Source organism: Oncorhynchus kisutch, unplaced genomic scaffold (assembly GCF_002021735.2).
Source record: "Oncorhynchus kisutch isolate 150728-3 unplaced genomic scaffold, Okis_V2 Okis04b-Okis11a_hom, whole genome shotgun sequence".
Taxonomy (NCBI): domain Eukaryota; kingdom Metazoa; phylum Chordata; class Actinopteri; order Salmoniformes; family Salmonidae; genus Oncorhynchus; species Oncorhynchus kisutch.
In genome coordinates this window covers 6,724,148-6,750,825 of record NW_022261981.1, presented here as the reverse complement: position 1 = coordinate 6,750,825, position 26,678 = coordinate 6,724,148, and the positions used below count along the sequence as shown (strand labels likewise).

The window sequence follows — 26,678 nt, the reverse complement described above, 5'->3', positions numbered from 1 at the left end:
GGCACTGAATTTGAAGGTAGGCCTTGACATCCATCCACAAGTACACCTCCAATTGATTCAAATTATTTTAATTAGCCTATCAGAAGCTTCTAAAGCCATGACATCATTTTCTGGAATTTTCCAAGCTGTTTAAAGGCACAGTCAACTTAGTGTATGTAAACTTCTGACCCACTGGAATTGTGATACAGTGAAATAATCTATCTGTAAACAATTGTTGGAAAAAGGACTTGTCATGCACAAAGTAGATGTCCTAACCGACTTGCCAAGACTATAGTTTGTTAACAAGAAAGTGGTAGAAAAACGAGTTTTAATGACTCCAACCTAAGTGTATGTAAACTTCCGACTTCAACTGTATATACATCTTTACATTTATGTTTACAGACATTGGAGTAAAAAAAACAACATATTTTGGCCTCTGATGGAGTACGACAGTTGAACTACACTCATTTATAAGTTCTATTCTTTAAGCATCAATGAGTATATATATCATAAATTTATGTCCAAGAATTTAGCTTCAATATTCTGTTGTCTTTCAGCTGGTCATTTAAAGAACTTTGAATTCACTATAAACTGTTTCCTCCTTGGTTTTGGGTTCACGTCAAATAAGAGGGGAACTCAAGGTGTACTTCGAAAACACTCATTATATAGGAATGACCATGACAGGGTTAAGTGTTTGTATACAATAGTGAATTAGAACAAATTGGCTCAGTATAATTGAAGCCATTTTACACTTCGCATTGGGACTATTTACTTTGTTGTCAGACGGAACCATATAATTCACAATGCGCTGTTAGCTATTGTATGGTTTTTAATTACTAGCGCAGAGCGATTAACCTACATTTAGGGTTTAAAATATATATATATTTTTTTACTATAATCGACCAACGTCGGTTCAATTATTAGAATTCCATTTCCTTCTGTTTTTTTCTTCTTCCGTGAGCTCAATATGCACATTGCAGTTTCTGTAGAGATAAATCAGATCCAGCCCGAACTGTGTGACGTGGTAGGGAGTTGTAGTTTCCAACAGGCCAATACTCGACGTAGTTTAACGCAGAAATCGTGGTAGTTAACTACAATGACCATAATCCATTGCGTGACCTACTTGTCCGCCTGTCACATGAGAGAATGCAGTTTCTTCGGGAGTAATCTCTACCTGAAAATACGTGATATAAGTGATTGATAGTTGATATTCAGGAGTCATAAAAGTATGCCTTAAATTACTTTGAAGAACTACTTAAATCGTGATTTTGTTAGAAAGCATGGGCAGCAGCGCTACAGAGATGAGATGACTTAGAATTAAATAGTTATTAAATAAAACATTTAATATACACAAAAACTGAAATATTTTATTAATTTAATGTGAATAAATAATGATTAATGGGTGATAAGCAGTAACGAGCAAGTCCCCTACCATCATGGAATGATGCCAATTATTAATTGCTATATTATGTTACAGCATTCAACCCTCATAATGCATAGTGCATTTTACGTTTAAAAAAAACAACTTACATTTTTCCCGAAACCGAAAACGGATTATATTTTAATTATCGAACTTAAACAGGCCTAAAAAATAAATAAACACTAATCGTTCAGCACTATGAATAATGAATAATGAATAGAGCCGTTAAGAGTTATTCGTTCTCTTGGCCTTGCTTCAAAACACTCAAACAGCGTCTTGTCACCGTTCAACAGAGCACCAATCCCACCAAGGCTGTAGAAAAGTCTGTCTCTGTACATGACCTTTGGTTCTGCATCTCTGTAGAACTCTGGTTACTGAAGGGGACTACTTTTTTGAGTAAGGACAAGAAAGGGAAAGGGCTCCACGAGTATAGAGTTCCCATAGGGAAGAATGCAGAGCGGGGTCACCTTGCAGGACATGGGTGCAACTTTACATGCAATATTGTGGATCAAAGCCTGAACCAAAGTAGGTGGACGTGCTGTAAGATGGGATACAGTGAAGGGACACATTCATAAAAGGGTAAAAGGTCAGAGTTTAAGAAAGAACAGGAAGAGAAACAGTCACCTTTCTTAGCATCTCTTATTCTTTAATGATTCACTGAATCTAAAACACAGGTATAAAATATTGAAAACTAAATCTCAAATGTTATATACAGCACAGGGTAATAACATGGCAATGTACTGCAAAGTTAGTCCATGATGGTTTGTACATCAGCTGACGAGATTCCAGGAGTCAGCAGAGAAACCATTACATCTGTCTGGTTCCCTGAGGAGAAGCAGGTCAGATTCCAGGAGTCTGACCTAGTGCTGTTCAGCAGAGAAACCATTACATCTGTCTGGTTCCCTGTGGAGAAGCAGGTCAGATTACAGGAGTCTGACCTAGTGTTGTTCAGCAGAGAAACCATTACATCTGTCTGGTTCCCTGTGGAGAAGCAGGTCAGATTCCAGGAGTCTGACCTAGTGCTGTTCAGGTCAGATTCCAGGAGTCTGACCTAGTGCTGTTCAGGTCAGATTCCAGAAGTCTGACCTAGTGCTGTTCAGCAGAGAAACCATTACATCTGTCTGGTTCCCTGAGGAGAAGCAGGTCAGATTCCAGGAGTCTGACCTAGTGATGTTCAGCAGAGAAACCATTACATCTGTCTGGTTCCCTGTGGAGAAGCAGGTTAGATTCCAGGAGTCTGACCCTGTGCTGTTCAGCAGAGAAACCATTACATCTGTCTGATTCCCTGTGGAGAAGCAGGTCAGATTCCAGGAGTCTGACCTAGTGCTGCTCAGCAGAGAAACCATTACATATGTCTGGTTCCCTGTGGAGAAGCAGGTCAGATTCCAGGAGTCTGACCTAGTGCTGTTCAGCAGAGAAACCATTACATCTGTCTGGTTCCCTGTGGAGAAGCAGGTCAGATTCCAGGAGCCTGACCTAGTGCTGTTCAGCAGAGAAACCATTACATCTGTCTGGTTCCCTGTGGAGAAGCAGGTCAGATTCCAGGAGTCTGACCTAGTGTTGTTCAGCAGAGAAACCATTACATCTGTCTGGTTCCCTGAGGAGAAGCAGGTCAGATTCCAGGAGTCTGACCTAGTGCTGTTCATCAGAGAAACCATTACATCTGTCTGGTTCCCTGTGGAGAAGCAGGTTAGATTCCAGGAGTCTGACCTAGTGCTGTTCATCAGAGAAACCATTACATCTGTCTGGTTCCCTGAGGAGAAGCAGGTCAGATTCCAGGAGTCTGACCTAGTGCTGTTCATCAGAGAAACCATTACATCTGTCTGGTTCCCTGTGGAGAAGCAGGTCAGATTCCAGGAGTCTGACCTAGTGCTGTTCATCAGAGAAACCATTACATCTGTCTGGTTCCCTGAGGAGAAGCAGGTCAGATTCCAGGAGTCTGACCTAGTGCTGTTCATCAGAGAAACCATTACATCTGTCTGGTTCCCTGAGGAGAAGCATGGCAATCAGCCAGACAAGGATGTCAGTGGCAGTCAGACGAGGATGTCCGTGGCAGTCAGACGAGGATGTCCGTGGCAGTCAGACGAGGATGTCCGTGGCAGTCAGACGAGGGTGTCCGTGGCAGTCAGACCAGGGTGTCCGTGGCAGTCAGACCAGGGTGTCTGTGGCAGTCAGACCAGGGTGTCCGTGGCAGTCAGACCAGGGTGTCCGTGGCAGTCAGACCAGGGTGTCAGTGGCAGTCAGACCAGGGTGTCAGTAGCAGTCAGACCAGGGTGTCAGTAGCAGTCAGATGATCAGGAGAAAGTAGAAGGGACCGAAAGGGAACATGAAAAGTGCAATTGTCCAAAACATCCCTAAGGAAATCAAAATAATTCCACATCCATAAAATGATACTTGTCATGGTTGGTCTGCGTGAAGCCTGCATCCATCCCAAATAGCACCCTATATCCTACATAGTACACTACTTTGGACCATAGCCCTATGGGCCCTGGTCCAAAGTAGTGCACTATGTAGGGTACCATTTTTTACGCAGACTATATCATCACCCTGCTCATTACGTCTTCATGAAGGGCTCTTCTGGGGCACACTTGATCTCCCAATATGAGTTGGAGGGGATTTCTCTTTTCCATTTTATTAGCAGCTAAGCTCTTTACACTTGTAGCATATTGCAGCAGGTTTCAGGCTTATACTTTATTGTCTAACATTATTTCCCCCAGGTCTAGCTTTGTGTGAGAACACATGGATTTCTCTTGCTAGTACACTGGGCTGTACTGGGGGAGGACAGGGGATATTGTAAGGGTAATACTCATTAATCTATCCTGGTTGACTTTCCTCAAAACTTTAGCCCTCCCCTATTGCATCTGTTGAGCCATGATGTTGATACCCTGACATCTTTGAATATATTATTCATCATGGCATTATGACTGACAATGACTTCGTATCATATGGAGGTGGACTGGAAACTATCATAAAGTTCTAGAAAGATAGGATACAGAGAGAGCATGCTAACATTCTAGAAGGATAGGATACAGAGAGAGCATGCTAACATTCTAGAAGGATAGGATACAGAGAGAGCATGCTAACATTCTAGAAGGATAGGATACAGAGAGAGCATGCTAACATTCTAGCTGGATAGGATACAGATAGAGCATGCTAACATTCTAGCAGGATAGGATACAGAGAGAGCATGCTAACGTTCTAGCAGGATAGGATACAGAGAGAGCATTCTAACGTTCTAGAAGGATAGGATACAGAGAGAGCATGCTAACATTCTAGAAGGATAGGATACAGAGAGAGCATGCTAACATTCTAGAAGGATAGGATACAGAGAGAGCATGCTAACATTCTAGCAGGATAGGATACAGAGAGAGCATGCTAACGTTCTAGAAGGATAGGATACAGAGGGAGCATTCTAACGTTCTAGAAGGATAGGATACAGAGAAAGCATGCTAACATTCTAGAAGGATAGGATACAGAGAGAGCATGCTAACATTCTAGAAGGATAGGATACAGAGGGAGCATGCTAACATTCTAGAAGGATAGGGTACGGACTATGCTAACATACTAGAAGGATAGGATACAGAGAGCATGCTAACATTCTAGCAGGATAGGATACAGAGAGAGCATGCTAACGTTCTAGAAGGATAGGATACAGAGGGAGCATTCTAACGTTCTAGAAGGATAGGATACAGAGAAAGCATGCTAACATTCTAGAAGGATAGGATACAGAGAGAGCATGCTAACATTCTAGAAGGATAGGATACAGAGGGAGCATGCTAACATTCTAGAAGGACAGGATACAGAGAGAGCATGCTAACGTTCTAGAAGGATAGGATACGGAGCATGCTAACGTTCTAGAAGGATAGGATACGGAGCATGCTAACGTTCTAGAAGGATAGGATACGGAGCATGCTAACATTCTAAAAGGATAGGATTCAGAGAGAGCATGCTAACATTCTAGAAGGATAAGATACAGAGAGAGCATGCTAACATTCTAGAAGGATAGGATACAGAGAGAGCATGCTAACGTTCTAGCAGGATAGGATACAGAGAGAGCATGCTAACGTTCTAGCAGGATAGGATACAGAGAGAGCATGCTAACGTTCTAGCAGGATAGGATACAGAGAGAGCATGCTAACGTTCTAGCAGGATAGGATACAGAGAGAGCATGCTAACGTTCTAGAAGGATAGGATACAGAGGGAGCATGCTAACATTCTAGAAGGATAGGATACAGAGGGAGCATGCTAACATTCTAGAAGGATAGGATACAGAGAGAGCATGCTAACGTTCTAGAAGGATAGGATACAGAGAGAGCATGCTAACATTCTAGAAGGATAGGATACAGAGGGAGCATGCTAACATTCTAGAAGGATAGGATACAGAGAGAGCATGCTAACGTTCTAGCAGGATAGGATACAGAGAGAGCATGCTAACATTCTAGAAGGATAGGATACAGAGAAAGCATGCTAACATTCTAGAAGGATAGGATACAGAGAGCATGCTAACGTTCTAGCAGGATAGGATACAGAGAGAGCATGCTAACGTTCTAGCAGGATAGGATACAGAGAGAGCATGCTAATGTTCTAGGATAGGATACAGAGAGAGGCAGCTAACATTCTAGAAGGATAGGATACAGAGGAAGCATGCTAACATTCTAGAAGGATAGGATACAGAGAGAGCATGCTAACGTTCTAGCAGGATAGGATACAGAGAGAGCATGCTAACATTCTAGAAGGATAGGATACAGAGAAAGCATGCTAACATTCTAGAAGGATAGGATACAGAGAGCATGCTAACATTCTAGAAGGATAGGATACAGAGAGAGCATACTAACATTCTAGAAGGATAGGATACAGAGAAAGCATGCTAACATTCTAGAAGGATAGGATACAGAGAAAGCATGCTAACATTCTAGAAGGATAGGATACAGAGAGAGGCAGCTAACATTCTAGAAGGATAGGATACAGAGAGAGCATGCTAATGTTCTAGAAGGATAGGATACAGAGAGAGCATACTAACGTTCTAGCAGGATAGGATACAGAGAGAGCATGCTAACGTTCTAGAAGGATAGGATACAGAGAGCATACAGTAGAAGCTGCCTCCTGACATTAGACACGTGAACCAAACCCAGCTAGCAGTAATATGGAATAAAACTCAAACAAGAGAGACTCAAATTAAAACAGAATAAATGCTGTTCACATATGATTCACTAGTAAACATACCAGACTGCCGAAGGGTAAAGATGCACAATGTACAGCAGGCAGCAGGAGCCCGTGAATAGATGCCATCTGGAAATAAGCTTCATATAAAACACTTTTTTGAATAACAAAAAACACATCTAAATTGTCCACACATTGTTCATCAAATCATACTTTATTGAAAGTTGTTTTTCCTTGTACTAAAAATAAACTATTACATTGAGTCATAACCTGAAATTTAACAGCATCAACTATAAAACTCACTGCTTGGCAAGGTGGAAACTGGCTTCAAATCATTCTAAGACGACAAAAAAACCAAATCTAGTGGGAAACAGACAAATCATTGTCAAAACGGCTCTACATTTCAAGTGTAGATCAAACTATTGAAAACTGGCTGAAAACGTTCATGAGATTACAACACAATTCAGGATACTATCCAAAATTAAATGATTAGCACAAATATTGGTTACAAACTTCTTATTTTATATTCAGCCAATTACATTTTTAGAAAAATATATAAAATATTTATTTCACAAAAATATATTTGCAGATAGGATTATCCATTTCAAAAAAGGTTAACAATTATATAACTTAAAAAAGTTAACTTATCAATATTACTATTTACATGTATATTTTCTGGCAGCTTTAGAAAGCAGTCTTGATACTGGGACAATAAGTATTTTATTTAATACATCCATTGACTTTAAATGAGTATCCACATTACAGTGTAAAGTTGCAGTATTAATTGTGGCTTGATGGCTCCTTCCTTATGGTTGTGTGTTGACTACACTGTAGTGGTTATCTTTCCATTCAAACAGAATGTTAGTAAGACGGTATGAAATCATCATGTCTACTGTCTGGTTAGTAGCCATTTTCCCCATACCCAGTGTTAGGTAGTGTAAACATGCGAGGTTATACATGAAGCAGTACAGTGCTTGTGGTTAACAACAGCTAGAAAAGGCACACTGATATAACGGTTCACAGACACATACACAATGGCTTGATCAAGCACTCAATCAATCGATCATTCTCTTCATCCTCAAGGATCCTTCAGTTCTTCAAACGATCTCTGATCATGACGATAACCGATCAATACCCCATGATGTGGTTAATGTGGCCCTGAGAAGAGACTCATTATGTGACACAGGTAATCTTTACAGAATAAACAGTTTACATGATGGTAGCATTCCAAATGGCACCCTCTCCACTATATAGTGCACTATGTGGGGAATAGGGTAGTGCACTATATAGGGAATAGGGTAGTGCACTATATAGGGAACAGGGTAGTGCACTATATAGGGAATAGGGTAGTGCACTATATAGGGAACAGGGTAGTGCACTATATAGGGAACAGGGTAGTGCACTATATAGGGAATAGGGTAGTGCACTATATAGGGAACAGGGTAGTGCACTAAATAGGGAACAGGGTAGTGCACTATATAGGGAATAGGGTGCCATTTGGGACTGAACCCATGTCATGTTCATATATCAGTCCCTCCAGCATTCTGATGGGATTTTTGCAGAGTAAACGGCTTGACTTTGCTGCGGCAATCCTGACATTTTGCATGGCAATATGCTATGATTTAGTCCAATTTGTCAGGAAACTGAGCCGACGAGGGGGGGGGGGGGGGGGTAAGATTTGTTGATGTGTGGCTTCATTTAAACATATTATGCAGTAAATGTACTCTGATTGGTTGAAATTGCAAGCCCTATTTTTGTACTGCGGGCGATGGGCCTGGTTTATGTGACAACATTGCGATGATTTGACTGTTGCACGTGGAAAGAGTGCAGTGATTGGTCAAAAATGTACAAGCCCCCGCATAATACGCAGGGAATTATTGATTTAGCAATAAATAAATAAATAAAAATAATTGCAGAAACCTGGAGGGACTGATTAACCCGTTTAACATGAGAAAGTCCAGAACATCGACTCGGCCCAAGGTGAGCATGAAGAGTAAAGGGCTCCATGGTCAATATGGTAGGTTCTATAGCCCGAGGGACAGCCCTTCTAAAATAGGCATCTTTTATTATGTTGATTTTATAGGTGCAACAAATGTCCCCAAAGTAAGAGACATAATATCCCATAATAGTTATAAGGAATGTTTGACTATATGTGCTATAGCTGTTAAATCCCGATTTCCACTCGAGACATTTAGTTTTGGTGTACAAAATGCTGGGTTTAGGCCTAGACACTGACATATGATATCAGTCACTACTGGGATATGTTCAGGCAAAACATCAGGACACTACTTACGGGCTCCCCTGCCAGGCACCGATTACAACATTGGCTGCCTTGGACTGCATAGACCTGTACAAGAGACAACACGAGCCTGGAGGGTTACTACGGCAATAATTACACTCGATTATTTAATGGTTTGTCATATTGTAGTTCTGCAATAAAACATTTTTGAGGATAACCACTGCATATAAGACAAGACTATTCAAATTATACGAATTATGACAGAAGGACAAATCCACAGTGGAGTGAAAAGATATACAAAAATAAATGTCAACAGTGTGGCACTAAGCCACATTCCTTGGGTAAGGATGAGATACAATTTCCCAAACAGTTGTATTGCTTCCTTGACATCACCAGCATTGAGGAAAAAAAACTATCCTAAAGATAGCCAAGGCTACACCTTATAGAGATACAGATATTGAGGAAGCATGTTGTCATGGATACGCCTAGTGTCCCTTACTGCTTGACCTATGAACCTTTATTACGACTCCAGCGTCATCATCATTCAAGAAGGAAAACATGGACCGTAAAAACACTCCTGCAATGAATGTGGGAGGCCAACTCCTTTCAAATATAGGCCTAGACTGTAGCAACAAAAGTATACAAAATAGTTGAATATGCAAAAAATATATATATATTCCAAAATAATTGAATAGGCATATCTACCATGTTAGAAGCTGGGTGGTTGATGCCGAAACCGCTGTTTGGGACACCCTGCTGTTGCATGCTGGCATCCATGGCACCGTCAGTCACCATCCCGCCATGTTCAACCTGGACGCAGACTCCCACTCCGTTGCACAGTCGTTTCTGAGGATTCAAACAATGCAGCATAGTTGTGTAACATGACAGGTAATGATCAATCCAGTTAGCTAAGTGGTTATAGGCATGCGTGCACTTAGCTAATGTACTAAGAGAACGTTTCTTCATGAGAGACTGTAGCACGTATTCATAGTGACACGTGCTTCTACATTTTGTAAACACGTTAGTTCCCTATGAGTTAGCTTAGCTTAGCTAGCTCCCATACAACCAAATATCCATTAGCTTGTTTACACTAGTAGCAATCACAAATACATGCACACGTGATAACCAATAAATCACTATTAACTGATTTAGCCTAAAAATAGCAACAAGCCAACTGGACAGCTATTTCAATAGCTAGAATGGTGTTAGCTAAACTATAGAAATACACCAATAGCAATAATGTTTCCACTAAAGCAAAAGGTTACTGTTTAACATTGGAAACCCGACGTTGAATTGCATTGAATTCTTCGCCGGACAGAAATTAGCTCTTGAATCAGGGAAGTTTCCTCTCACCGCCTCTCTACAATCCACAATGTTGTTGAATAGAATTGTATTTCATCGTTCAATGCAATTCAACGTCGGGTTTCAAGGCTATAAACTAGTTTTTAATAAGGACGGTTACCGTCATACCGCTTGGCAATCTTTCCGGGTTTGAAGGTCTCCTTCGTGGCGTCTCTTCTTCTGGAGGGGTGTCATATATTCCATGGTTGTGGAAGATTATTACACCTAGTTTTAGTATCTATCGACTGACTTTAATAACACAATGTCAAAAGGTAACAGTAACGTTAGATATCTGGCAAGCAAACATATACAACACGTCCAGTGTCGCTAACTAGTTCAATACTAACGAGGTCTTTTCAGAAACGTCCGGCTGCGATATCACAAATCAATGAAATTGTAACTAGAGAAGTGGCTACAAAACGGTTCAATCTCTGGCTTCCTTGTTAGCTGGTTCACTATTTCACTTTCAGTTCGCTTTTCTACCGCCAAGGACACGACAACCGTCCTCTTGATTTCTCTGCTTCTGACTCTTCAAAGTGTCGTCCCCGTTTCCAAGTAGCGGGGGGCCTTTCTGGACAGCACTTTTTCACAGTGGCTGATGTAAAAAGCGCTTTATTAAATACGATTGATTTGATTTATTTGTGGAATATGAGGACAAATTACCCCCCCCCCCCCCCCCGCTACCAAATGCATGCTCAACACATTTTATCCATTATAATTATAACAAATATTGTGCAATTAAACAATAACATTTTTGTATTTTACATGTTGGGTTATTCATTTTAGTTCATAGATCAGTCATAAACCGACTCTGTGTAGGTAGTTATGTCTCGTTCCATCCATATAGTTGCTAGAATATACTGACTACCATTAGCTTGTTTACACTGAGCTGCACTGGGGTCGGAACAAAGTCATCGTTACATTCACTTTGGAGCCAGGTGAGATATGGTTCGGGAAAATGTACCTCCATGCATGGGATGTGATATGCCACTGTAGTCCTCATGTTGGAGTACAGGGACATATCCCACCCCCTGCATGGAGGTACGTTTTCAGACTCATATCTAGCGCAGGGTTTCACTGTGTTTTTCATATTAACCGTGATATTGCGTTCCGACCCCCCCCCCCCCCCCCCCCCCCCCCCCCGTTCAGCTCAGCGTTAACAAGCATAAACAGTAAGGTTTGTATCAGCTGGAAATCCACATAGAACACAATCACTCGGTGAGCGATTACACACGTCTGAAAGAACAGTAAGGTTTGTATCAGCTGGAAATCCACATAGAACACAATCACTCGGTGAGCGATTACACACGTCTGAAAGAACAGTAAGGTTTGTGTCTTCTTGGAAATCCACATAGAACACAATCACTCGGTGAGCGATTACACACGTCTGAAAGAACAGTAAGGTTTGTATCAGCTGGAAATCCACATAGAACACAATCACTCGGTGAGCGATTACACACGTCTGAAAACATGGCGACTTTAGTGGAGGCAACATCCTCGCAGCAGTTTGAGGACTTGCTATCAAAGGCTGGCAAGTATGTGTATCATTTCATAACATGACATTGAAGCCATTAGCCATTGAATGATTTTCATTCAAATAGGCCCCGTGTGATATTTAGCTTACTGTGATAGCTACTTTTCTGTTATATCGAAAGCTAGCGTTAGCTAGCGTGATGTAGCATCCCCATGTTAGAGGGAATGATAACTAGCTAATGTTGTCTATCTGCTCCAAATGAAAATGCAACTATCTAGCTAGCTATTTTAGCGGATATTTGCTTTGGCATGCTAGCTAATAACATACATGTTTATTGTACATGGTGTAAATGTAATTGATCATTGTAATACATGCTGATGTGTGTCACCTGATATAAACAGTCAGGCTCTTGTGTCTTGAACTCATGTGGGTTTCTTGTCACGATATGGCAGGGCTAGCTTTTCTATTAGGCAGACATTATATTCTATGCCTGATAATGTAACGTTAGGTTTAGCCCTTATATGAAAGGGAGAGATTAACCCCCCTTTATCAGACATGACTACTGTTATCCTACATCACATCAGGTGCCTGCCCATTTCAGAATTAGGTTGCTAACTAGGTCCATTCAGTTATTGTGCTTTTGAAATCCATCATTTACAAGTAGGCTATAAAAATAATGTTTAATTCCAGAAGACCTGTTGTGATCCAGTGTCCTAGTCATGGGATGTTCAGTTGGTCAGTGATCTCGGGCATGATCATCCTTGTATGGGAAGTAAGAATTAAAGGATGTCATTTAGCTCGGCCTATTGATGGTAGACAGTAGCTGGCACGTGTGCATGAATGCCCTACATCTTTAGCATGTGAATCTGTGGGTCACTATAAAGTTGTGCTATTTTAGACCTATTGCTATGCTGAGATCTGACCCCTGTCTCTTCCTTGAGCCTCACCGGTGCACTAAAGGTGTAGGACATGCATGTACACGTGCCATCTACTGTCTACCATCAATAGGCCGAGCTAACTGACATCCGTTCATTCTTACTTGCCATACAACGATGATCATGCCCGAGATCACTGACCAACTCAACATCACCGTTCCAATCTAATGGGACTTCTCTGTTCCACCAGGTTCTTGACGGTGGTCCACTTCCAGGCAGCATGGGCCCCTCAGTGCAGTCAGATGAACGATGTGATGGGAGAGCTGGCAAAGGAGAACAAACACACCATGTTTGTCAAGGTACATACTATACCTTGTGATGGAGGTTACATGATGCCTGATACACATACTATACCTTGTGTTGGAGGTTACATGATGCCTGATACACATACTATACCTTGTGATGGAGGTTACACGATGCCTGATACACATACTATACCTTGTGATGGATGTTACATGTAGTGATGTTAAATTGGATACCGGAGCTTCGAGGCATGAGTCGAAATCGCTAAGCAGCTAACTTTGAAGCACAGTGTGTCGAGGTGTGTATCACTTTTTTTCAGAAGTGCATCATCAATATCTGAAGCATCGTTTGATCACTTTTTTATTTTATTGAACCTTTATTTAACCTTTATTTAACCTTTATTTAACCTTTATTTAACCAGGCAAGTCAGTTAAGAACAAATTCTTATTTTCAATGACGGCCTAGGAACAGTGGGTTAACTGCCTGTTCAGGGGCAGAACGACAGATTTGTACCTTGTCAGCTCGGGGATTTGAACTTGCAACCTTCCGGTTACTAGTCCAACGCTCTAACCACTAGGCTACCCTGCCGCCTCTACACTCTAACCACTAGGCTACCCTGCCGCCTCTACACTCTAACCACTAGGCTACCCTGCCGCCTCTACGCTCTAACCACTAGGCTACCCTGCCGCCTCTACACTCTAACCACTAGGCTACCCTGCCTCCTCTACACTCTAACCACTAGGCTACCCTGCCGCCTCTACGCTCTAACCACTAGGCTACCCTGCCGCCTCTACGCTCTAACCACTAGGCTACCCTGCCGCCTCTACGCTCTAACCACTAGGCTACCCTGAGCCTCTACACTCTAACCACTAGGCTACCCTGCCGCCCACTTGCTTTTTCAAACCGTGTGTTTTCTTCTATTCAAAGCTGCTTTCAAACACACTGACCTCTATTGGACACCGTACTTACAAATATAGTTTCAGCTGACCCGGTAATGTAGCAGGTAGAGTAGGGAACTATGGGGACAGTCAGGTAATTGAATGTTGTGAGATCGAATCCCGTTAGAAAGCACACTTTTTTTTTAAAGATTTTTAAAATGTGAAACCACACTTTCTGTTTCACTGTTAAATTGTTTAATTCAGTATAGTATAAGCTTCTGTCTTAAGCATCCTAAATAATGCCATAGACAAACATGAACAACATCACTCCTGCCCAGAACCACCTGTTCTCTACTCTCCGCCATTTTGTTCCTCTCCATCGCCCACGCCCTTTCAATGTGTAGATAATGAAGCATATGATTTTTCCATTGTCTTAACAATGGAGTATTGCTTGATTTCCAGGTTTGAAATATACGTTTTTCCAAAATAGTTAATGAGAAGAGTATAGTACAACCCATCGGGCATCTCACTGCCCCCTAATCTGACATGTCTTGAAATATGCAGACAGACGAATTAAAAGTACATTTACATTGTAATAGTTCTGACAGCCAACTTCCTGTCTCCGCCCATCACTTTATGACATCATAACATTCCCAGAAGGATTATTGAGTCATTCATTAGTGTTACACTTAAAGACATGACTCTGCAGTTGTGCTGTAGAATTTATGAATTTTTGTCTCTGGTATAATGAATTCTGTACATTTTTAGTTTGTACTGAATTTAAGCATACAAGTTATTTTGTGAGTTATGTTCCAAAATTCCCTCCAACATCAGTTATTTTTAAGTCTTGGTTCTGGCTGTGGCAGTCATGACACATTCAACACGTTGAGCATCTCCAGGCCTCCATCATACAAGCCACTGATGCGCCATTGGAACATCACATTTAAAAAAGAGTCTAATAAATAAGTGTGATATTACATCGTCACAATAAATCCAGGATTTATTTTTGATTCAGGTCTAAAGAAACATGATGATATGAAGGAAAACGTATTTCAGAAGAACAGAATATGAGTTGGTCTACTGTGGCTGTGATCTGATTCTGCTCCGTGCCAAAGTTAGCCAGTTCATTTATCAGACAATATATATTTATAAGTCCTGTGCTATTATTTTATATTATATGATTTAATAGTAAGAAGAATATAATTGACGTTATCTGAATACATTAAGACGGATGTGTTTCCCGTTATGGAGCGAGTGGACATAGGAAGTGGCTATAACTAGTAGAAAGAGGAGGAAGTGGCTATAACTAGTAGATAGAGGAGGAAGTGGCTATAACTAGTAGAAAGAGGAGGAAGTGGCTATAACTAGTAGAAAGAGGAGGACGTGGCTATAACTAGTAGAAAGAGGAGGACGTGGCTATAACTAGTAGAAAGAGGAGGAAGTGGCTATAACTAGTAGAAAGAGGAGGAAGTGGCTATAACTAGTAGAAAGAGGAGGAAGTGGCTATAACTAGTAGAAAGAGGAGGAAGTGGCTATAACTAGTAGAAAGAGGAGAAAGTGGCTATAACTAGTAGAAAGAGGAGGAAGTGGCTATAACTAGTAGAAAGAGGAGGAAGTGGCTATAACTAGTAGAAAGAGGAGGAAGTGGCTATAACTAGTAGAAAGAGGAGGAAGTGGCTATAACTAGTAGAAAGAGGAGGAAGTGGCTATAACTAGTAGAAAGAGGAGGAAGTGGCTATAACTAGTAGAAAGAGGAGGAAGTGGCTATAACTAGTAGAAAGAGGAGGAAGTGGCTATAACTAGTAGAAAGAGGAGGAAGTGGCTATAACTAGTAGAAAGAGGAGGAAGTGGCTATAACTAGTAGAAAGAGGAGGAAGTGGCTATAACTAGTAGAAAGAGGAGGAAGTGGCTATAACTAGTAGAAAGAGGAGGAAGTGGCTATAACTAGTAGAAAGAGGAGGAAGTGGCTATAACTAGTAGATAGAGGAGGAAGTGGCTATAACTAGTAGATAGAGGAGGAAGTGGCTATAACTAGTAGATAGAGGAGGAAGTGGCTATAACTAGTAGATAGAGGAGGAAGTGGCTATAACTAGTAGATAGAGGAGGAAGTGGCTATAACTAGTAGAAAGAGGAGGAAGTGGCTATAACTAGTAGAAAGAGGAGGAAGTGGCTATAACTAGTAGAAAGAGGAGGAAGTGGCTATAACTAGTAGATAGAGGAGGAAGTGGCTATAACTAGTAGAAGAGGAGGAAGTGGCTATAACTAGTAGAAAGAGGAGGAAGTGGCTATAACTAGTAGAAAGAGGAGGAAGTGGCTATAACTAGTAGAAAGTGGAGGAAGTGGCTATAACTAGTAGAAAGAGGAGGAAGTGGCTATAACTAGTAGAAAGAGGAGGAAGTGGCTATAACTAGTAGAAAGAGGAGGAAGTGGCTATAACTAGTAGATAGAGGAGGAAGTGGCTATAACTAGTAGAAAGAGGAGGAAGTGGCTATAACTAGTAGAAAGAGGAGGAAGTGGCTATAACTAGTAGAAAGAGGAGGAAGTGGCTATAACTAGTAGAAAGAGGAGGAAGTGGCTATAACTAGTAGAAAGAGGAGGAAGTGGCTATAACTAGTAGAAAGAGGAGGAAGTGGCTATAACTAGTAGAAAGAGGAGGAAGTGGCTATAACTAGTAGATAGAGGAGGAAGTGGCTATAACTAGTAGAAAGAGGAGGAAGTGGCTATAACTAGTAGAAAGAGGAGGAAGTGGCTATAACTAGTAGAAAGAGGAGGAAGTGGCTATAACTAGTAGAAAGAGGAGGAAGTGGCTATAACTAGTAGAAAGAGGAGGAAGTGGCTATAACTAGTAGAAAGAGGAGGAAGTGGCTATAACTAGTAGAAAGAGGAGGAAGTGGCTATAACTAGTAGAAAGAGGAGGAAGTGGCTATAACTAGTAGAAAGAGGAGGAAGTGGCTATAACTAGTAGAAAGAGGAGGAAGTGGCTATAACTAGTAGAAAGAGAGGAAGTGGCTATAACTAGTAGAAAGAGGAGGAAGTGGCTATAACTAGTAGAAAGAGGAGGAAGTGGCTATAACTAGTAGAAAGAGGAGGAAGTGGCTATAACTAGTAGAAAGAGGAGGAAGTGGCTATAACTAGTAGAAAGAGGAGGAAGTGGCTATAACTAGTAGAAAGAGGAGGAAGTGGCTATAACTAGTAGAAAGAGGAGGAAGTGGCTATAACTAGTAGAAAGAGGAGGAAGTGGCTATAACTAGTAGAAAGAGGAGGAAGTGGCTATAACTAGTAGAAAGAGGAGGAAGTGGCTATAACTAGTAGAAAGAGGAGGAAGTGGCTATAACTAGTAGAAAGAGGAGGAAGTGGCTATAACTAGTAGAAAGAGGAGGAAGTGGCTATAACTAGTAGAAAGAGGAGGAAGTGGCTATAACTAGTAAAGAGGAGGAAGTGGCTATAACTAGTAGAAAGAGGAGGAAGTGGCTATAACTAGTAGAAAGAGGAGGAAGTGGCTATAACTAGTAGAAAGAGGAGGAAGGGAAGCGCTACTAAGGTACACAATAGTACATTATGGTAGATAGAAGGTGCTCTTTGGTAAAAGGGGTAAATTACTCATCAAAAACAGAGGAGGACCAAGGCGCTCTTCATATGATTCATTAAAATGCCTTTATTTGTATGGCATGTTCAATAGGAACAACTTCTTTTTATTTTATTTTTTACTTTGGAAGTGGCTATTTAAAAAAATAAATAGGAAGTGGCTTTGTTGAGTGTAGAAGTGACCATTTGGAACAGGCCCTAAACACTAGATTTAGAGTTATTCAGCAGTTGTAGTTGTGAATGATACACACTTTAGATCGTCTTAGAAATCAAAACATACATAGGCTGCATGATGGGACAGTAGACTATTGATGAGTTGAGAACGTTGAGGGAAAAAGCTTGTGTTCTTGTTCCTCGCCTCAGGCTGCACAGCTGTTCTCTTATCAAGTGGTCATATTTTCACCCACCAGACTGTTCTCAATTTAATCTGGTCTTTACTAATATGGCAAATGACTTTCGATTTAGAATGGCCCATTATCAAGGGGCAGGAGCAGGGGGCAGGAGCAGGGGACAGGAACAGGGGGCAGGAACAGGGGGCAGGAGCAGGGGGCAGGAAGCAGGGGGCAGGAAGCAGGGGGCAGGAGCAGGGGACAGGAACAGGGGGCAGGAAGCAGGAAGCAGGGGGCAGGAAGCAGGGGGCAGGAAGCAGGGGACAGGAACAGGGGACAGGAACAGGAACAGGAACAGGGGGAAGGAGCAGGGAACAGGAACAGGGGGAAGGAGCAGGGAACAGGAACAGGGGGAAGGAGCAGGGAACAGGAACAGGGGGAAGGAGCAGGGAACAGGAACAGGGGGAAGGAGCAGGGAACAGGAACAGGGAACAGGAACAGGGGGAAGGAACAGGAACAGGGAACAGGAACAGGGAACAGGAACAGGGGGCAGGAACAGGAACAGGGGGAAGGAGCAGGAACAGCGGGAAGGAACAGGGGGCAGGAACAGGAACAGGGAACAGGAACAGGGGGCAGGAACAGGGAACAGGAACAGGGAACAGGGAGAAATACATGTTATCTGTATGTACTCTAATAGTGAATGGAAACCGCCAGCTTTCCCACCAGTCCGTTTTGTCTGATACTTGGGTTTTAAAGCGGAGCATAATATGAGCAGCTGAGAAATACATATAACAACACTTATTTCACTCCACTGTTTGCATGTTGTCGCTGCCCAACAAGTGATATTCCACCCAAACTCTGTAAGCCACGGGCTCTCCAACCTTGTTCCTGCAGCTACCCAGTGATATTCTACCCAAACTCTATAAGCCACGGGCTCTCCAACCTTGTTCCTGCAGCTACCCAGTGATATTCTACCCAAACTCTATAAGCCACGGGCTCTCCAACCTTGTTCCTGCAGCTACCCAGTGATATTCTACCCAAACTCTGTAAGCCACGGGCTCTCCAACCTTGTTCCTGCAGCTACCCAGTGATATTCTACCCAAACTCTGTAAGCCACGGGCTCTCCAACCTTGTTCCTGCAGCTACCCAGTGATATTCTACCCAAACTCTGTAAGCCACGGGCTCTCCAACCTTGTTCCTGCAGCTACCCAGTGATATTCCACCCAAACTCTGTAAGCCACGGGCTCTCCAACCTTGTTCCTGCAGCTACCCAGTGATATTCTACCCAAACTCTGTAAGCCACGGGCTCTCCAACCTTGTTCCTGCAGCTACCCAGTGATATTCTACCCAAACTCTATAAGCCACGGGCTCTCCAACCTTGTTCCTGCAGCTACCCAGTGATATTCTACCCAAACTCTATAAGCCACGGGCTCTCCAACCTTGTTCCTGCAGCTACCCAGTGATATTCTACCCAAACTCTATAAGCCACGGGCTCTCCAACCTTGTTCCTGCAGCTACCCAGTGATATTCCACCCAAACTCTGTAAGCCACGGGCTCTCCAACCTTGTTCCTGCAGCTACCCAGTGATATTCTACCCAAACTCTGTAAGCCACGGGCTCTCCAACCTTGTTCCTGCAGCTACCCAGTGATATTCTACCCAAACTCTATAAGCCACGGGCTCTCCAACCTTGTTCCTGCAGCTACCCAGTGATATTCTACCCAAACTCTGTAAGCCACGGGCTCTCCAACCTTGTTCCTGCAGCTACCCAGTGATATTCCACCCAAACTCTGTAAGCCACGGGCTCTCCAACCTTGTTCCTGCAGCTACCCAGTGATATTCTACCCAAACTCTGTAAGCCACGGGCTCTCCAACCTTGTTCCTGCAGCTACCCAGTGATATTCTACCCAAACTCTATAAGCCACGGGCTCTCCAACCTTGTTCCTGCAGCTACCCAGTGATATTCTACCCAAACTCTATAAGCCACGGGCTCTCCAACCTTGTTCCTGCAGCTACCCAGTGATATTCTACCCAAACTCTATAAGCCACGGGCTCTCCAACCTTGTTCCTGCAGCTACCCAGTGATATTCTACCCAAACTCTATAAGCCACGGGCTCTCCAACCTTGTTCCTACAGCTACCCAGTGATTCAATTCTGGAAACAAAGTCAAAATCTGTTTGCAAGGAAACACTTTTCACCAACCCGTTGACAGCCGTCTGTGCGCTCTGGGAAGGATTAAAGGCGAGAGAGGAGGACATGGAAACGCACGGCGGTGAGATATTGATATTCTGTAGAGCTAAAGGTAATATGTCACCCAATTAATTATGGAAGAATAAATCAAACGTTCCCTATTACTAAACTATTCAAATACAAATTCACTAATTGTAGGCTAACTGTAAGCCGTCCTGCACGATCAATGAACCAACAGCATCGCTGAGGGTGAGGGTTAGGGTTAGTGTATGGGTTAGGGCTAGGGTTAGGGTGAGGGTGAGGGTTAGTGTATGGGTTAGGGTTAGGGTGAGGGTGAGGGTGAGGGTTTGGGTGAGGGTTAGGGTTAGTGTATGGGTTAGGGCTAGGGTTAGGGTGAGGGTGAGGGTTTGGGTGAGGGTTAGGGTTAGTGTATGGGTTAGGGCTAGGGTTAGGGTGAGGGTGAGTGTTTGGGTGAGGGTTAGGGTTTGTGTATGGGTTAGGGTGAGGGCTAGGGTTAGGGTGAGGGTATGTGTATGGGTTAGGGTGAGGGTGAGGGTTTGGGTGAGGGTTAGGGTTTGTGTATGGGTTAGGGTGAGGGTGAGGGTTTGGGTGAGGGTTAGGGTTAGTGTATGGGTTAGGGTTAGGGTGAGGGTTTGGGTTAGGGTTAGTGTATGGTTAGGGCTAGGGTTAGGGTGAGGGTGAGGGTGAGGGTTTGGGTGAGGGTTAGGGTTAGTGTATGGGTTAGGGCTAGGGTGAGGGTGAGTGTTTGGGTGAGGGTTAGGGTTTGTGTATGGGTTAGGGTGAGGGCTAGGGTTAGGGTGAGGGTTTGTGTATGGGTTAGGGTGAGGGTGAGGGTTTGGGTGAGGGTTAGGGTTTGTGTATGGTTTAGGGTGAGGGTGAGGGTGAGGGTGAGGGTTAGGGTGAGGGTTAGGGTTAGTGTATGGGTTAGGGTGAGGGTGAGGGTGAGGGTTAGTGTATGGGTGAGGGTTAGGGTGAGGGTTAGGGTTTGTGTATGGGTTAGGGCTAGGGTTTGTTTTACACTGTTTCAACCTGCTCAAATTGATCATCACAGTGAGGTGAGTTTTAAAAGTAAGATAGGCCTTCTGTTTTAATAAAAAGTGTTGGATGTGATTTTAGATTGCATTTGCATTGATATCTGAGTGATTAGAGGGACAGTAGGGCCATTAGGACCTGATGGAGGAACAATAGAGCCCTGAGTACCAGGCCATTAGGACCTGATGGAGGGACAATAGAGCCCTGAGTACCAGGCCATTAGGACCTGATGGAGGGACAATAGAGCCCTGAGTACCAGGCCATTAGGACCTGATGGAGGGACAATAGAGCCCTGAGTACCAGGCCATTAGGACCTGATGGAGGGACAATAGAGCCCTGAGTACCAGGCCATTAGGACCTGATGGAGGGACAATAGAGCCCTGAGTACCAGGCCATTAGGACCTGATGGAGGGACAATAGAGCCCTGAGTACCAGGCCATTAGGACCTGATGGAGGGACAATAGAGCCCTGAGTACCAGGCCATTAGGACCTGATGGAGGGACAGTAGAGCCCTGAGTACCAGGCCATTAGGACCTGATGGAGGGACAATAGAGCCCTGAGTACCAGGCCATTAGGACCTGATGCGACAATAGAGCCCTGAGTACCAGGCCATTAGGACCTGATGGAGGGACAATAGAGAACTGAGTACCAGGCCATTAGGACCTGATGGAGGGACAGTAGAGCCCTGAGTACCAGGCCATTAGGACCTGATGGAGGGACAATAGAGCCCTGAGTACCAGGCCATTAGGACCTGATGGAGGGACAATAGAGCCCTGAGTACCAGGCCATTAGGACCTGATGGAGGGACAGTAGAGCCCTGAGTACCAGGCCATTAGGACCTGATGGAGGGACAATAGAGCCCTGAGTACCAGGCCATTAGGACCTGATGGAGGGACAATAGAGCCCTGAGTACCAGGCCATTAGGACCTGATGGAGGGACAATAGAGCCCTGAGTACCAGGCCATTAGGACCTGATGGAGGGACAATAGAGCCCTGAGTACCAGGCCATTAGGACCTGATGGAGGGACAATAGAGCCCTGAGTACCAGGCCATTAGGACCTGATGGAGGGACAATAGAGCCCTGAGTACCAGGCCATTAGGACCTGATGGAGGGACAGTAGAGCCCTGAGTACCAGGCCATTAGGACCTGATGGAGGGACAATAGAGCCCTGAGTACCAGGCCATTAGGACCTGATGCGACAATAGAGCCCTGAGTACCAGGCCATTAGGACCTGATGGAGGGACAATAGAGAACTGAGTACCAGGCCATTAGGACCTGATGGAGGGACAATAGAGAACTGAGTACCAGGCCATTAGGACCTGATGGAGGGACAGTAGAGCCCTGAGTACCAGGCCATTAGGACCTGATGGAGGGACAATAGAGCCCTGAGTACCAGGCCATTAGGACCTGATGCGACAATAGAGCCCTGAGTACCAGGCCATTAGGACCTGATGGAGGGACAATAGAGAACTGAGTACCAGGCCATTAGGACCTGATGGAGGGACAGTAGAGCCCTGAGTACCAGGCCATTAGGACCTGATGGAGGGACAGTAGAGCCCTGAGTACCAGGCCATTAGGACCTGATGGTAGTTGGCAAGTTGGGTACAATCAAAGCATGTGCAGAGTTATTTTATATCCTGAGATTTTAGAGTATTCTGAAGAGATGTAGAATTACATTCATAGTCCACTGCTTTTGACCAGAGCCCACAGGTGCAATGTTGTACACTAACTATATAAGGGAATATGGTGTCATTTTAAATCCCATGCTATTTGTCACATGTTTATTTGTCACATACACGTTTAGCAGATGTTATTGCGGGTGTAGCGAAATGCTTGTGTTTCTAGCTCCCAACAGTGCAGGAATATCTAACAAGTAATATCTAACAATTTCACAACATTACACAGAAGTAAAGGAATGGAATTAAGAATATATAAATGTTTAGACGAGCAGTAGATTGATATTTGATCCTACATATTGTACACTGTAAAACAGCTATTTTCTTAATTTGTGTTTCAAGTTATTTTTTCTCTTCCAAATTATGAACAATATTCCTACATATTCCAATAGGAGTCTGCAGTTCCCGTACCAGCCTAGCTTGTCTCTAACCAGTCAATAGCACTGTTCTTACCCGTGTCACATGGAAACAAGCATTTTACTATAAATGTTTAGTGTCTATGTGTTTCCATTCTCATAGCAGTATTTCACTGCGTTGATGTAGGTTGTGTTCATATGGCCTATAAGTGTCTGTCAGCCATAATGCCTCATGGGATCAGGAACACCAACAGCAGAGTTCTGCTGCTCCAGGCAGGAAATAAGGGACGTCTGTAATCGCCTGTCTGTAATGGCTGGCTGCGACAACCTGGGTCAGTGATTTATGGATTACAATATGTGCTCGCTAAATATGATTGAACAATCTCTCTGGGTCAATTTGTGCATCAATGTTTGAATTCACAAACTTCAAAAGCCCTGTTTGTGTGGTGCTCCAGTGTAGCTTCAAAAAGCCCTGTTTGTGTGGTGCTCCGGTGTAACTTCAAAAAGCCCTGTTTGTGTGGTGCTCCAGTGTAACTTCAAAAAGCCCTGTTTGTGTGGTGCTCCAGTGTAACTTCAAAAAGCCCTGTTTGTGTGATGCTCCAGTGTAACTTCAAAAAGCCCTGTTTGTGTGGTGCTCCGGTGTAACTTCAAAAAGCCCTGTTTGTGTGATGCTCCAGTGTAGCTTCAAAAAGCCCTGTTTGTGTGGTGCTCCGGTGTAGGACGGTAAGCTTGACCTTTTTTAAAAGTTAAACCCTGTTGATATCAGAAACATCAGTGTGTTTCCTCACATGTAGCCTATTGTTTTTGAATTGACTTGAACATGTGAGAAATATTTATATATATTTAATGATTTTAAAGTAAATGAAAACTTGGAACTATTTTTATTCCTCTGTTAGTTTTTATTCCTCTGTTAGTTTGAGGTGTGTGTGGTCACACCAGTTCCTGTAATTTGATCCTGGTGGATTACCACTGTCAAGAACAAAGGAACCATCCATCACCAATCATAGATCACAGCACCCCGAGCAGAGCAGGAGATGGTGCTGTTCTGCTCTCTCATTTGTCTTGCTTGTTAGACATATCAAAGTGGTGAATGTGTGCTTTATTTTCTCCCTGAAGGGTGATGCCTGCTGGCTAAATAAACCTAGTGTTGAGGGGAAACTCAGTAGGGTGCAGTGGGGTTCTTCATGTGTGGATGCAGACATTGTTTGATGGCTTGGAAAGGGAACAAAGAGGGGTATCAACATTTATGTGGATGATCCCTCATTCACTCCATCTCTTTCTCCCTTCCTCTTCCCTTACTTTGTCCTCTCTCTCCCTCCATCCCTTCCTCTCTCCTTCCCTCCTCTCTCTCCCTCCATCCCTTCCTCTCTCCTTCCCTCCTCTCTCCCTCATCCCTTCTTCCCTCCTTCCCTCCTCTCTCCCTCATCCCTTCCTCCCTCCTTCCCTCCTCTCTCCCTCCATCCCTTCCTCTCTCCTTCCCTCCTCTCTCCCTCATCCCTTCCTCTCTCTCCCTCCATCCCTTCCTCTCTCCTTCCCTCCTCTCTCTCCCTCCATCCCTTCCTCTCTCCTTCCCTCCTCTCTCCCTCCATCCCTTCCTCTCTCCTTCACTTCTCTCTCTACCTTCCTCCCTCTTTCCCTCCATCCCTTCCTCCCTCCTTCCCTCCTCTCTCCCTCCATCCCTTCCTCTCTCCTTCACTTCTCTCTCTATCTTCCTCCCTCCTTCCCTCCTCTTTCCCTCCATCCCTTCCTCCCTCCTTCCCTCCTCTTTCCCTCCATCCCTTCCTCCCTCCTTCCCTCCTCTTTCCCTCCATCCCTTCCTCCCTCCTTCCCTCCTCTCTCCCTCCATCCCTTCCTCCCTCCTCTCTCTCACCCTTCCTCCCTCCTACCCTCCTCTCTCTCCCTCCATCCCTTCCTCCCTCCTCTCTCTCACCCTTCCTCCCTCCTACCCTCCTCTCTCTCCCTCCATCCCTTCCTCCCTCCTCTCTCTCACCCTTCCTCCCTCCTCTCTCTCCCTCCTCTCTCTCTCCCTCCACCCCTTCCTCCCTCCTACCCTCCTCTGTCTTACAGCTGGAGGCAGAAGCAGTGCCAGAGGTATCAGAGAAATATGAGATTACCTCAGTCCCGACCTTCCTCTTCTTTAAGGTGAGTCTTATTACCTCAGTCCCGACCTTCCTCTTCTTTAAGGTGAGTCTTATTACCTCAGTCCCGATCCTTCCTCTTCTTTAAGGCGAGTCTTTTTACCTCAGTCCCGACCTTCCTCTTCTTTAAGGTGAGTCTTATTACCTCAGTCCCGACCTTCCTCTTCTTTAAGGTGAGTCTTATTACCTCAGTCCCGACCTTCCTCTTCTTTAAGGCGAGTCTTATTACCTCAGTCCCAACCTTCCACTTCTTTAAGGCGAGTCTTATTACCTCAGTCCCGACCTTCCACTTCTTTAAGGTGAGTCTTATTACCTCAGTCCCGACCTTCCGCTTCTTTAAGGTGAGTCTTATTACCTCAGTCCCGACCTTCCTCTTCTTTAAGGCGAGTCTTATTACCTCAGTCCCGACCTTCCTCTTCTTTAAGGTGAGTCTTATTACCTCAGTCCCGACCTTCCTCTTCTTTAAGGTGAGTCAAGTAGTGTAAAAAACTAAGTTCCACTACTAGGCCAAAAGTATTCTTTGATTCGGCTATTTCAGCCACACCCGTTGCTGACAGGTGTATAAAATCAAGCACACAGCCATGCAATCTCCATAGACAAACATTGGCAGTAGAATGGCCATACTGAAGAGCTCAGTGACTTTCAATGTGGCACCGTCATAGGATGTCACCTTTCCAACAAGTCAGTTGGTCACATTTCTGCCCTGCTAGAGCCGCCCCGGTCAACTGTAAGTGCTGTTATTGAGATATGGAAACGTCTAGGAGCAACAACGGCTCAGCCGTGAAGTGGTAGGCCACACAAGCTCACAGAACGGGACCGTCGAGTGCTGTAACGCGTAAAAATGGTCTGTCCTCAGTTGAAACACTCACTACAGAGTTTAATACTGCTTCTGGAGGCAATGTCAGCACAATATCTGTTCGTCGGGAGCTTCATGAAATGGGTTTCCGTGGTTGAGCAGCCGCACACAAGCCTAAGATCACCATGCGCAACGCCAAGCGTCGGCTGGAGTGATGTAAAGCTCGCCGCCATTGGACTCTGGAGCAGTGGAAACGTGTTCTCTGGAGGGATGAATCACGCTTCACCATCTGGCAGTCTGACAGACAAATCTGGGTTTGGCGGATGCCCGGAGAACGCTACCTGCCCCAATGCATAGTGCCAACTGTAAAGTCTGGTGGAGGAGGAATTAATGGTCTGTTTTTCATAGTTTGGGCCAGTCCAAGTGAAGGGAAATCTTAACCATACAGCATACAATAACATTCTAGATGATTCTGTGCTTCAACTTTATGGCAACAGTTTGGGGAAGGCCCCTTTCCTGGTTCAGCATAACAATGCCCCCGTGCACAAAGCGAGGTCCATACAGAAATGGTTTGTCGAGATCGGTGTGGAAGAACTTGACTGGCCTGCACAGAGCCCTGACCTCAACCCCATCAAACACCTTTGGGATGAATTGGAACACCGACTGCAAGCCAGGCCTAATCACCCAACATCAGTGCCCGACCTCACTGATACTCTTGTGGCTGAATGGAAGCACGTCCCCGCAGTAATGTTCCAACATCTAGTGGAAAGCCTTCCCAGAAGAGTGGAGGCTGTTATAGCAGCAATGTTCCAACATCTAGTGGAAAGCCTTCCCAGAAGAGTGGAGGGGGTTCCAGCAGCAAAGAGGGGGGGACCAACTCCATATTA

General features: G+C 44.0%; 1 protein-coding gene across 1 annotated transcript; it reads left to right on the top strand.

Annotated features, from left to right (window-relative positions):
• Positions 1 to 11,447: 11,447 nt before the first annotated feature.
• LOC116359740 (glutaredoxin 3-like) lies at positions 11,448 to 25,098 on the top strand. Its single transcript, XM_031813149.1, has 3 exons — positions 11,448 to 11,674; positions 12,739 to 12,847; positions 24,925 to 25,098. Exons 1-3 carry the CDS (start codon positions 11,610 to 11,612, stop codon positions 25,081 to 25,083), a joined length of 333 nt encoding a protein of 110 aa, XP_031669009.1. The 5' UTR covers positions 11,448 to 11,609; the 3' UTR covers positions 25,084 to 25,098.
• The last annotated feature ends 1,580 nt before the right edge of the window (positions 25,099 to 26,678 follow it).

Coding starts and splice junctions, on each gene's coding strand:
- LOC116359740 (XM_031813149.1), top strand. CDS start 11,610: ATGGCGACTTTAGTGGAGGCAACATCCTCGCAGCAGTTTGAGGACTTG. Junction 11,675..12,738: donor TTGCTATCAAAGGCTGGCAA/GTATGTGTATCA, acceptor CTGTTCCACCAG/GTTCTTGACGGTGGTCCACT. Junction 12,848..24,924: donor AACACACCATGTTTGTCAAG/GTACATACTATA, acceptor TCTGTCTTACAG/CTGGAGGCAGAAGCAGTGCC.